At 35.2% G+C, this 13661-nt stretch overlaps 1 protein-coding gene across 1 annotated transcript; it reads left to right on the forward strand.

Moving 5' to 3' along the window:
* The first annotated feature begins 336 nt into the window (after window positions 1-336).
* Window positions 337-8875, forward strand: SPIC (Spi-C transcription factor). The gene is made up of 6 exons (XM_074271369.1): window positions 337-413; window positions 1657-1683; window positions 2591-2684; window positions 5036-5148; window positions 5891-5999; window positions 8213-8875. The coding sequence occupies exons 2-6, from the start codon at window positions 1681-1683 to the stop codon at window positions 8638-8640; spliced, it is 747 nt and encodes a 248-aa protein (XP_074127470.1). The 5' UTR covers window positions 337-413; window positions 1657-1680; the 3' UTR covers window positions 8641-8875.
* Window positions 8876-13661: the final 4786 nt, after the last annotated feature.

Raw genomic sequence — 13661 nt, forward strand, 5'->3', positions numbered from 1 at the left:
AAAAAGTCACCAATCTTCATTGGCCTAGGGAATTTCCTCACCATCGAGTTCCATAAATCAGTGAAACCAGCCCATATTTCTGTGATAAAGTACAAGTTAGACAATAGATACAAAAATGCCTTGTACCCGGAAATAATTTGTAAAACACTTTATTCTCATTTTACTGTGTTTATAATGCTCTGGGCTCAAGAACTGAATAGAGATGCCTTTTCATAATAACAGTCCCTGGTTTGTCTCATCCACATTATCAAATAGAAATCATGAAGGCCCTGTATCTTTTAAAAAAAAATCCCCTTTTGCAGCACTTCCCTAAAACCACCTATTTAATGCAGCCTTGCCAGTTTGCTCTTTAACAATTCAGCTTTTTATGTTATTAATGAAAACATCTTGGGAGAGGACTGAAAGTCTTCCTGGTAAGTGCTCAGCTTATGATTTCAAGGTATATTACAACTTTTAATTTACTGTTAACAGCACAATAAATGCTGATCACTAAATGTATCTTTAATTATAGAATACTATCCAAGTTAGTTCTGAATTCATCTATTTCTTCAGGTTTGCCAGCACTTTGACTACAAGGCCTTACACATAGAAGGACTTAATGAAAGCTTGTTGATTGATTGATTGATACTGTAGGGAATCGCAATTCTTTCATGAAAGAGATTTTTGGGGTCTTGTAATCAAAGAACCCTGGTTTTAAGGCTGTAATTTAAACCACAATCCTATGTTACTGTCTGTTTCCTGATTTAAAGCTTAATAAAGTAAATCCCTTTATTTCCATGTTTTTGGATTATCAATCTTTGAAAATATTTAACAAAACAATATATTATAAAGGCTTTTTTCTTTTACCCTATTTTGATTTTCTAGTATGATGTGACTTCACAAAAAATGAAAGGAAATAAGATATTTGAAATTAATTGCTAAGGAACAATATATTAACAATAAATTTTTAGGAATGTATACAAATAAAACTGCTTTTAATAAATGCTGATCATTAAGTGTATCTTTAATTATGTATTACTATCCAAGTTATTACTTCTGATTTCATATAAGTTAAAAGATAAGCAATTTTGAATACACCATGAACTCATGTGTTTTTTTTTTTAATTAATCATCAAGAGTGTCTTACTAGTCTTACTGAATAAAGATGTAAGTGGCATTCCTAAAAACATACAGTGTGAAGGGTATCTTCAAAATCTTTGTTATCAAAAAATCCAGTTGGCAGAAGCAGAGAACTCATGTGAAGTGATTTTTATGTGGCACTGTGTTAAGATGTTATTGGAGCTTTAGGGACTTCTGAAAAGCTTAATGGTCTCTGAAACTTGATATTAAATCACTCGTGCATTTATTTTCTTTGAAAATTAAGCAGTAGAGTCAATAAGATTATCAATAACAATTTTTATTCTAATGATCAATTTTTTAAAAATATTTCAACAATGGAAGAAGTTGGAAGTTATTCTAAAATGGGAAATCATTTTAAAATTTTGGATCAGTTGGCCAGAATTCTTATTTCATAAACTTTTGTTTAATTTTCATCAATTCTTCTAATGAAGAATTTTATCTTTTCAAATCTGAAATGATTCAAGATCTTTTCCTTCAAAAACAATTATCTAAATGTCTGACATTTTTTTAAAGATAGGTAAATATTATTTTTTTCAGGTTTACAACTTTGTTAATGAAGCGATGGTAAGTTTAATGCTTTTTGATTATCCCTTTCCAGCTTTTGATCATTTCTCCCCTTTTTACTTTACAGATGAACTATTCATAGGAAATTTTGTAATGGAATGTCTTTTCTAGTTGATTCATTAGTAATGAAAGAAATGCTTTGCAAATTGTTTTATAAAGAGCGCAATTTTATTTCCTCATGATTATTCCCTTAAAAGTAAGGATATTTTAAAACAACAGTTTGCAAATTCTGCTTTTGAAACATTCTTATACTTTAAAAGTTATAAGTAATAAATCCCTTCATGCAAATGAAGGATAATCTTTTTTTTTTTTTTTTCTTCTTCTTTTTCTTCCCCTCAGGTAAGAGACATTCTGGAGTAGAAAATAGAGAACTAGCTCTTGGAGTCAGAAAGACCTGGGCTCAAGTACTGCTTCTGACATATATTGACTGTCTAAACCTGGGCAAGTCATTTCACCTTGCTCCAGGGAATTATATTCTATACTCCAATAAGTTGCGAAACCATAGCAGATCTACATCTGCATTGATAGAGGGAGTTTCCTCACTGGGAGATCCCTGAATTCATGGAATCTAGGTCAGGACCAAAAAAGTGTCCCAAACTTCAAGGAACGTTTTGCTTATTTGTTTCTTTTGGTTTTGTTTTTCTTTCTTTCTTTCTTTTTAAAGCTTCTTAGTAGTTACTTCCTTTACCTTTTGTTCACTGCAATCTTATCTATATTTTGGACATGTTAGAGACAAAATTCCTGCGGGATTCTATGGTAATTGAGGATGGTAAAAGTTTCTCTATGAAACTAGATCTGGTGCTCATATGTCTTTCAAAATTTTGTACTTCATTTTAAATTAGTGGGAAAAAAACAACAGTGAGTATTGAACATGGGCTTAATAAACAAATGATTTTTGCTCTTTCAGAGCTGGCTGGAACAAGACATGCTGGGTCAGGCATTCCAAGATGCTTTTGAGGTAATGCAGCAACATTCAGCTGGGGACCATCAGTATTCCCCAGGTAAAGATAAGCCATCCAGAAGTTATTCCCTGGAACTTCCAGTACTTTTAAGGGTCAGATGGAGCTATCTGGGAGGGGGTAAACAGAGGGGATTCTTATCGAAGCAGAATTCTTATTATTCTCAGGAGAATCATCCTAAAGAAATCCAACCTTGGATCTAAAGTATTATGACAGAAGATATAGATTATAGCTATTTGCTATGAAGGTCAATGTTTTTCTGTTTTTGAAATTATGAATCCCTCTTGTTGGTGATGTTACACTTGTTTAGTACCTCTTCTCAAAATGGAAGTTTAAACCCTAGCTTTTCAGAAATTTACCCTGAAATTCTGCAGCCCACTGCAAGCTCAGAAATACACAAGCCCCACCATTCTTGGAGTTTCTTGTGACCCCATAAAAATCTAAATCTATTAATATTGTGCCATACCATTGTGCCCAAGGAGCTTCTATTCACAAATTAATTTTGTGGCCAAAGTCATTGTTTTTGGCTTGGGGTGTTTTTTTCTCCTTCTTCTTGTCTCTTGCTCATTTGCTACAATTCACTATTGTACTACGATTTACTTTTAAGTGCAAGGATTAAGGATAAGGATATACTACTAATATATAATATATAATATACATTGGGAGGTAGTATAATGTAGTAGAAATTATTTAAGATTTAAAACTCAGGATTTAGGCTTAATTACTAGGGTTATCATTCAGTAGTTGGGGGAGGGATTAAAAGAAATGTCTTTTACCATCCCATTGAGCTCTCATGCTGAGATCATATGATCTTGGACCAATCACTTCACCTAACTATGCTTCATTCAGTTTCCTCACCTGTGAAAATTGTGTTCAATCTCTCCTAGAGATGGAAAGGATATGTGCAAAGTACTATGTAAACCGTAAAGTGTGATATCATTAATTACTACTATTGTATTATTAATCATGTTATATTTACATTGTTTTACATATATATTAAATAACATTATGGTACATATTATTTAATAAACATAAATATGTTGTACATATTATATAACATATAATAATGATAATAATACTATATTGTTAATCATAATGTTTTGGAGGAGGATGTACGTTGGTTATAAAATCTTATGTATTTGAATATTAAAGCTGTTGTTTTGAAAAAGGTCAAAGGGTGACCTCTATGAATATGTCCAATGGGATCATGAAAAAAAAAAAAAAAGTACTCTTGGACTAGAAAGTCTTTGCAGCCCTCTAATACTAAAATTTGGTGTTCTCTAATGGGAGAGCCAAATCCTTATGCCAATGTGATGATGGAAGAGTTTCTCTGGCTGGGTGTTTAAGTTGCCTTCACATAAATATTTTTATAGATGTTCCCTCTTCCATTTGTCATTTAGAGCTTACCACCTCACTGTTTATAGATTTCCTCTTGAGTTTTAGCATGGTAAAAATGTCCATATACAGTTTGAATAGTAGGAAAAGCATTTTCAGAAGCATCCTCAAGTCATCTTTGTCATTTGGATACACTTGGACATTTGGATACAATTTGGGAAATAATGATCATTTCTCTATGCTCTGGTCAATATAGACAAGACTTATAATAGCCAGCATTTGTTGTTTGACGTCCGGGAGGTATTGCCAAGACACACAAGTGAATTTGATTTAAGGGAGAGAGGGCTGGGCAAAGTCACCTGACTCCTCCAGAGCCATCGGGGTCCAGTGGCCAGGTATAGATCAGGATGACTGGAGATGGATCTGGATGTTGAGGGAGCTTTTATAGAATTCTTGAAGATTTATAAAGTGCTTTACGTATGTTCTCTCATTGGATCCTTACAACAATCCTATGAAGTGGGTACTTCTTTTTACAGATGAGGAAAATGAGGTTAGAGAGCACAAAATTACTAAATGGTCGAGATAACATTTTTCTCTCCCTTGCCACTTGAATACTTCATCTCTAAGGTTTTGTTTATCAGGAAAATAAATCAAAGCTATTTTTGTTTGATAGTGATGTCTTCTTGGTTAGTCAGGCTTTTGCTTTTAGTGGGGCAAGTGTTTTCTTTAAGGAATATTTCTAAATCATTCCTTGTAAACCTATTCAAATTGAAGTATTAATATTTAAAATTACTATTTACTTTCTCATTTCCTTCCATAGAGAACAATTTTTATTTCCTGATATCATGTCCAATTTTTATTCTTGTTCTGGTTTGGGGCTTGTTTTTTCTCTTGTTTTGTTTTTGTCTCATTATTATTCTATTCGGTGAACTCCAAGCTTATAAAAGGCAACTCTGGATGAGAATGAAATACCATTTTCTTTAGGAAATTTATTTTTCACTATTTTTAAAAAAATTAACTATGACTTTTCAAGGTTCTCCTCTTTTTTTTTCAATTAGATTACAAAAATTACTTGACTTTCCTCAATCATTATCCTCATCTCAGAGGAAATTCTGGCTGTTATGGAGTACACCCCACAGAAGAAACTGTCTATAATTGGAGGACTGTGATTGTAAGTAAAGTTTCCTTCGTCATTAGAATGGGCCCATTTCCCTGTGGTACTGAGACTAGTATAGATGCTAAGAAAGTTTGATCCCGTGTTGAAAGCTGGCAAGTTCCTTTCCATTTGATAATAGAACAATTTTAATTTGAAACCTACTGACTGCAATTATGCTTCTCAATGACTACTTGTTCATGAGCCTATGAAAACAACTAACATGGATTAAGTGTCAGAGAATCATCAAAAATATTATCAGTTGTGAATCTGTTATTCAATAGATCAAATAGGATGATATGTATATTGCCTTAATGCATTATTTAAATGTTAGCTTTTACAATAATAATAGTCATTATTATTATATTCCGTTCCTATAAGCTGGGGCCAGACTGCTTCTACAAAACAGGCCTACAAACACTCATCCTGTTAGCCACAAGTTATAATTTTTATGGGCTATAGGTTATTGTTGCTCCTTCTTTTCCTCAGAAATCTGTAAAGGATACAAACTACCCAGCAAGCCAGTGGGGACTTGTCCAGTGACTCACCAGAGTACTCTGCCATCCCATATGTTAATAATCAGCTCAGACATCCTTTCTGTAGTCAAAGGAAAGAATTAAGTTTTGATTAAACTGGGCCACTCCAACCACATTTTAGCAACCACTGGAGAAGGAAAATGTGTCTAGGGTCTCTTAGTTCATCAATTCATTCCTCAGAAGGATTCCTTGCTGATTAAATTTTTATTTTATTTCATCATTAGAATAGTACTACTGACTTCTATTTTGAAGGAAGTATCCATCATGCTCTGCAGAATATGACTGAAAACCAGGGGATGCAGACTGCTCCTGTCCAACAAAGAGGAGGAAAAGGTGTGTTAATCAATCTTTAATTCAGTGTTCTAATGATTTGTTCAAAATCGTTTCAAGGTTTCATATCATAGTTTCTCTAAGTCTATCTTAAAATATTCTTTTCATCAACTGCTAATGAATAAATCAGCTCTGTCCAACAGCTGTACCATAACAAATCTGCCGTAGTTGTATCCACATGGTCCTAGTCTCCATTGTAAACTCTATACGATGCTTCAAAATGTTAACTGTCATTATTCATGAAAGGGCTGCTTCAATGGTCCCACTCACTATTGCTATAAATTTCAGGACCAAAGTTCACCTCCCTAGCCGCACCCCTCCTCTCTAAGAAGATCTCCCCAAATCAAAATTTAAGATTCTTACTGTCAAAGACTGTCTGTCTTTGCTATCTGGATCCCCAGTACTTAGTATAGTGCTTGTTACATAAGAAATCCTTGATAAAGGGTTTTTTTGTTTGTTTGTTTGTTTTTGTTTTTGTTTTGTTTTGTTTTGGAAACATTTAGGGTTAAGTGACTTGCCCAGGGTCACACAGCTAAGAAGTGTTAAGTGTCTGAGACCAGATTTGAACTCAGGTCCTCCTGACTTTAGGGCTGGTGCTCTATTTACCGCACCACCTAGTTGACCCGATAATTTTTAAAAATTTATTCTTCTTCCATAGTTCCTACACAGATTTTGCATTTTGCAAAATGCATCTTAGGTCCTCTATATGTCATTGTTGTATTTAAACTCAAAGCAGAAGGAAGAAGAAATGGCTGTCTTCAGTTCAAGATTTCCTTTCATAATCTCATCCAGTGTAAGCTTCTGAAGCTCAGAGTGCATTTTTAGTATGTTTTCTTAGTACATTTTTTTTAATAGCAAGGAGCCATATGAAATTAGACACATAATAAATGTTTCTGTGGGAAATGATTTAACATGTAGCAAATGTCATGTAGTAGCTAAGGGGTCAGAAAGGTTCTGTTTTCTTTGTGTCTGACTTTTATTCTGTATCCTTTGGTAAGTCCCTTATGTTTTTCAATTCATAAAATGTAGATTATAGCATTTAAAAGATAAGATTAATTACAAAACCTTTGAAGTTCTTGAATGAATGACGAATGGTGCAGAAGTACTATTCCCCATGGAGTTTTTCTACACAGACAAGTAAAGCAATTTCCTGGGAATCCACAATTCCATTTTGCTCCAAATATGCCATAGGTTATAAAAAGTGGAGGCTGATTCACAATTGTGTAATTACTCTGCTACTCATCAGGAAGGTTTGTATCCTTTTCTGTTCCAGCGGCCATAAAAATCTTGCAAGATTTCTTGGCTTGCATCTTAATTTCTTCTGCATTGTAAAGGAGTTATTAGAAAAGAGTCTCATATTCTTAATTTCTTCTGCATTGTAAAGGAGTTATTAGAAAAGAGTCTCATATATTTCATAGCAATGAAAATTGTCATTATTCCTAAAATGACCCTTTGTGTCAAAATGGTCAAAAACTGTGTGTGGCCAAGGTTCCTGAGAAAGTTTGGATTCATAAGTAAATGGTGAAGTTAGATTTTATGATATATTCTGTAACTTGTCTCATTTTACATTACATTATACATTATTACATAATAGCTTCTTCAAGACATATGATGAATCCAGAATTGTTTTTTTTTCCAACTCCCTACACTAAGCCTTGTTTTTAAACATAAGTCTTCATCTTGAAAATGATTTTATTATAACCTATTTAGGACATCATCTTCTTTTCCACTTTACTATGCTCAAAGGAACTTTGGTATATAACTGTGAACCCTAAACTCAATGGAGAAGACTTGTTTTGCTTTGTTGTTTTTGTTTTTGTTTTTTTTAAATAGAGTGAAAAATAACTCCATATAGCAATAAGAAGTCCCTAGGTTACAACTATAGGATATGTAAAGCTTTAAATAACTTTGCTAACAAAGAATCCAGCTAAAATTTGGCTCGCTAGATTGTGGTATAGTCAGCTAATATCTGAGAGAATTCTCTTGGTGATGGACTTCTTGAATCCCCTAGAGTCTTTAGAAGGGGAACACAATGGCCTTCTAGTGCCAGATCACACCCCTAAAGTCAATCAAGGAAGGTGACATGACAGGGAATTTTTCTCAGCAATATGTGCTCACTCAGAATCCAGGAAGGAAATGTTTATAGAGCCATTGCTGCACACATAATATAACTGGAAGGAGCTTTCAATCCATGACATGTTTTATTCTACATTTAGGGAGAAAGAAGCTTCGACTGTTTGAATACCTTCATGAGTCTTTGTGTGATCCTGACATGGTATCCTGCATTCAATGGGTAGATAAATCAAAGGGAATCTTTCAGTTTGTTTCCAAAAACAAAGAGAAACTTGCAGAACTTTGGGGAAGAAGGAAAGGCAATCGCAAAACCATGACTTACCAGAAAATGGCCAGAGCCTTGAGGAATTATGGAAGGACTGGGGAAATTGTGAAAATCCGCAGAAAGCTAACCTATCAATTCAGTGAAGTCATCCTTCAGAGACTCTCCCCACCTTTGTTCATGGGAAAAGAAATAATCTATTCACAATATCTTCAATCTGACCAAGATCAACTAAATTTAAATAATTGGAATGCCAATTATAATTATATGTATAGCAATGACCATGATTTAGGTTACTTGGACTGCTAGGAGATATATTTACTTTCCTTCTCTCTTTGTTACTAGGTTTTCTAGGCATCAGAAATTCCTATAAGATAAGGGTTTTCCTCTCAAATCAAGGCAAAATTCATTTAGTTTCATTATTGTTATAGGTTGTAATTAAATGGTGTATGCAACTCATGAAGTTGAATGGAATTCTGTAAATGAACACATTTTCTATGATAAACTGAACTGAATGTATCAGAATTAAATTTCTTCAAGATTACTGTTTTAAAATGCCATTTTCTCTTCAATATATACATTCAAAAGTACAAAAGTTTATTTTATTTTTGACATAAGCTTCATAATCTTACCTTAGTAATAATAAATGTAATGTGTGGGGCATTTCATAGCTTAATAAACATCATATATTTAATAACAACATAAACACGTTATGTTTATGTACATTATTTCAGGTGAGATAATCTTATGAGAGAGGCATTATTTTATATATTTTCAAAACAAGAAATCAGGCTCACAGCAGTAAAGTCACTTGTCACAGTTAATGAATCAGAAATGAATGAGAAATGAAACCCAAATTTCCCCTGCTTTCATTTCCAATTATGCCTTATACTGAAATCATTCTCTTATTAACCTTTTTTTTTTAATCCTAGATCTCTCTGGGCATTCTGGTAAAATCTACGTATAACATATGTAGAATAACATTTTTTAAATGCATTAAATAAACTACATTGGATTACAAAGGAAATCAATTATTTTTTTAAATTTATTAATTTTATAATTATAATTTTTTTTCACAGTATATATGCATGGGTAATTTTTTTTTACAACATTATCTCTTATATTCACTTTTCCAAATTTTCCCCTCCCTCCCTGTACTCCCTCCCCTAGATGACAGGCAATCCCATATATAATAAATGTGTTACAGTATATCCTAGATACAATATATGTGTGTAAAACCAAATTTCTTGTTGCATGGTAAAAATTGGATTCCGAAGGTATAAGTAACCTGGGTAGAAAAACAATAGTGCAAACATTTTACACTCCTTTCCCAGTGTTCCTTCTCTGGGTCTAGTTGTTTCTGTCCATAGTTGATCAACTGGAACTGATTGGATCTTCTCTATGTTGAAGATATTCACTTCCATCAGAATACATCCTCATACAGTATTGTTGTTGAAGTGTATAATGATCTCCTGGTTCTGCTCATTTCACTCAGCAACAGTTGATTTAAGTCTCTCCAGGCCTCTCTGTATTCCTCCTGCTGGTCATTTCTTACAGAGCAATAATATTCCATAACCTTCATATACCATAATTTACCCAACCATTCTCCAATTGATGGACATCCATTCATCTTCCAGCTTCTAGCCACTACAAAAAGGGATGCCACAAACATTTTGGCACATACAGGTCCCTTTCCACTCTTTAGTATTTCTTTGGGATATAATCCCAATAGCAGCACTGCTGGGTCAAAGGGTATTCACAGTTTGATAACTTTTTAGGCATAGTTCCAGATTGCTCTCCAGAATGGCTGGATTCTTTCACAACTCCACCAACAATGCATCAGTATCCCAGTTTTCCCACAGCCCCTCCAACATTCATTGTTATTTGTTCCTGTCATCTTAGCCAATCTGACAGGTGTGTAATGGTATCTCAGAGTGATCTTAATTTGCATTTCTCTGATCAATAGTGATTTGGAACACACTTTCATATGAGTGGATATAGTTTCAATTTTATCATCTGAAATTGTCTGTTCATATCCTTTGACCATTTATCAATTGGAGAATGGTTTGATTTCTTATAAATTAGAGTCAGTTCTCTATATATTTTGGAAATAAGGCCTTTATCAGAACCTTTAACTGTAAAAAATGGAAATCAATTATTTTGAATATAGTTATCAAAAATATATTAAAAAGGAAAACTTACAGATCCCAAATTAAGAATATCTATCCTACAAACAAACAAACAAAAAAAACTCTTCTGAGATACTTTCCCAATTTGCATTTATATTTATGGGATGAGTTCCCAGGAGGGCAACTACTCTTACAGTTCTAAGATGTTCCTTATGATATCTCCCTTCTAGAGCTATAGCTCACGAATCCCCACCAGTGTACTTCCCATGGATACTATTCCAGTAGATTTAATCAGCTCTCAGCAAAGGCATTTATTCAAATGTTTTAGCAAGAACAGTAATCACAAATAAAGGAGGAGAATGAATGCAGACATAAAGTGCAATGTTAATGCTCCACCCTGGGAGGAAACACAAATGACTAAGTCACTTCACTACTCCTAAAGTGAAGCTTCTCCATGTCTTTTCTCTGTTTTGTAAAGTCTTCCAAAGTTTTCCTCCAGGCTTTCCCCTGAGTCAAATCACAGGAATTAGAACTAGGAGGGATTTAGAGATTATCTAGTCCAACTGCTGCATTTTATAGTGATGAAGGTAAGGGCCAAGGTCATACAAATAGTAAATAGAGAACTCAGAACTGAATCCAGGTTGCTGTCCAGCCATTTTTTCAGTCACATCTGACTCTTCATGACCCCATGACTTGACAGAAGTACTACAGAGGTTTACCATTGCCATTTCCTTTTCCAGCTCATTTTATAGATGAGAAAACTGGGTCATACAGGGTGAAACAGGGACTTGTTCAGAGTCACATGATTAATAAGTGTCTGCAGTGGGATATGAACTCAAAAGATGAGTCTTAGTTTTTCTGGGCTCAGTATTCTAGTCTTTGTGTCCCCTAGCTGCCCCATCTAAATAGCTGACATTATGTAATAATTTAGTTTTACAAAGTATTTTCTTCACAATTATTGCGTGAGAGAGGTAATGCAATTAGTATGATCTTCATTTTACAAATAAGGAAACTGAGGCACAGAGAATTTAGCAGGTCCACATACCAAGTGGTAGGGTCAAGATTCAAACCTCTAACCCTAAACTTTTCCAGCATCTCACAACAACAATAATAAAAAGAACATGATACCTTTCTCAAAACAAGCATGTGAAGTAATCATCCCCACTTAGCAGATGAGAAAACAGAGGCCCAGAAAGATTGAAGGACTTGATCTCAGTCACCCAGCTATTAATTGTCAGGGCTTAGAGTTTATACTGTAACTTTATTTCCCTTTCCCTCCATTCCAACCAAGTGCACCGAGGTTCATAATTTTTCCAGTAAAATCAGTTCTTGGTCAAGAATCTGACAACCATGTGGTAACAAAATGAAATTTGGCTCCCAAGCTCATGGGAGTTAGCATTTCCCCAAAGCCACAAGAACTATCTCTTCCAAAGGCCGTACCCCCAAATCTCAGCATTTCTCTGTGGCTGCTTCGGCTGCCCATTTTACTACCTTGTTCATTGCACATCAGCATGCGTGGTCTTCTCAAAAAGACAATTAACCTTTATTACTTTTTTTAGGTTTCCTTTTGCATTTTCTTTTTTAAATTATAACTTTTTTATTTACAAAACATATGCATGGGCAATTTTTTCAACATTGACCCTTGCAAAACCTTCTGTTCCAAATTTCCCCCTCCTTCTCCCCACCCCCTCCTCTAAAAGCCAAGTAGTCCAAGACATGTTAAATATGTTAAAATATGTATTAAATCCAATATATGTATACATATTTATACAGTTATCTTGTTGCACAAGAAAAATCAGATCTAGAAAGAAAAAAGAACCTAAGAAAAACAAAAATGCAAGCAAACAACAACAGAAAGAGTGAGAATGGTCCACACTGTTCCCACGGTTCTCTCTCTGTGTGTAGATGGCTCTCTTCATTACTAGATAATTGGAAATGGTTTGAATCATCTCATTGTAGAGAGAGCCATGTGCATCAGAACTGATTGTGGAATAGTCTTGTTGCGTGTATAATGATCTCCTAGTTCTGCTCATTTCACTCAGCATCAATTAACCTTTACTTCAAGGGGATGGAGGAGAAGCACCTGTGGCCATCTTCAGCATCCCCTCCCTGGCCCTCACTCTGTCCTGCCCTGGGACTCCAAGAAGCTGTCTCATGTATAGTGATCACAGCTGGGGGGAAAATCCCGGCAGACAGAGGGGACCAGGTTAAGAGCAAAGGACTGGCCCTCAGTCAGTGGGGAAGGGGGGACTTTGCCCCAAGCGTAATGATGTTCCAGTGGCCAGGGTACACGGGAGCACTCACAGCTCGGTTGACACTGAAGGCACCAAAGGCGTATCAGGCGTGGGCCTGAAGGCTGTCTGGCCGCTGGCCTTGGATGGATCCGGAAGAGAGAATGGGGCTAATGACTATAGTTCTGCACCAGCCCTGAAGGCAGGAGGACTTGAGTTCAGATCTAGTCTCAGACACTTATCACTTCCCTGGGCAAGTCACTTAACCCTAATTGCCTCAGAAAAAAAAATACAAAAAAACAAAAACAAGTATTGTTAAATAAGTATTGATCTTTACAATGGTGGAGTAGATAAAGCACTAGCCCTGCAGTCAGGAGGACCTAAAAAAGTCACTTTAAGGAGTGAAAAACTCTATGATGCCCCTATGTCTTATCAGAACCCTCTCATCCCATGTGTGAGTACAGATCTGAATATAAGTCCTTTTATTCCAAGTTCAGTCAATGTTGGCTAATAATAAGGTTGATGGCAATGTTGAAGAAGGCTGTATGTAGTCTTAAAAATTCTCATTTTCCTCAGATTGATGATGTAGAAGATACTTCCATACTTAAACTTTGATGGATCCATGATCCAAGTGGGAACCTCCTTTGAAGGTACAGAATGCAATCCAACCATGCCATCTGATCCTGCTCAGCTTTTATCTGTGTATTCTCACAAATTCTCCATGAAAGAGGCCCTCAATGTGTTGGGCTACACTGGCCCCACCATCCCTCTGGGGGCAAAAAACTCACATAGATGAAGAATGAAGATAGATCAGATACAGTAAGGATTCTACAATAAAGTGTTATTTCCCACTGAGACTGTCTATAGGGGCAGCTAGGTGGTGCAGTGGATAGAGCACCAGCCTTGAATTCAGGAGGACCCGAGTTCAAATCTGGTCTCAGACACTTAACACTTCCTAGCTGTGTGAACC

The sequence above is a fragment of the Sminthopsis crassicaudata genome, chromosome 5, assembly GCF_048593235.1.
Source record: "Sminthopsis crassicaudata isolate SCR6 chromosome 5, ASM4859323v1, whole genome shotgun sequence".
In the NCBI taxonomy this organism is placed as follows: Eukaryota; Metazoa; Chordata; class Mammalia; order Dasyuromorphia; family Dasyuridae; genus Sminthopsis; species Sminthopsis crassicaudata.

Coding starts and splice junctions, on each gene's coding strand:
- SPIC (XM_074271369.1), top strand. Junction 5,149..5,890: donor ATAATTGGAGGACTGTGATT/GTAAGTAAAGTT, acceptor TTTCATCATTAG/AATAGTACTACTGACTTCTA. Junction 6,000..8,212: donor CCAACAAAGAGGAGGAAAAG/GTGTGTTAATCA, acceptor TTCTACATTTAG/GGAGAAAGAAGCTTCGACTG.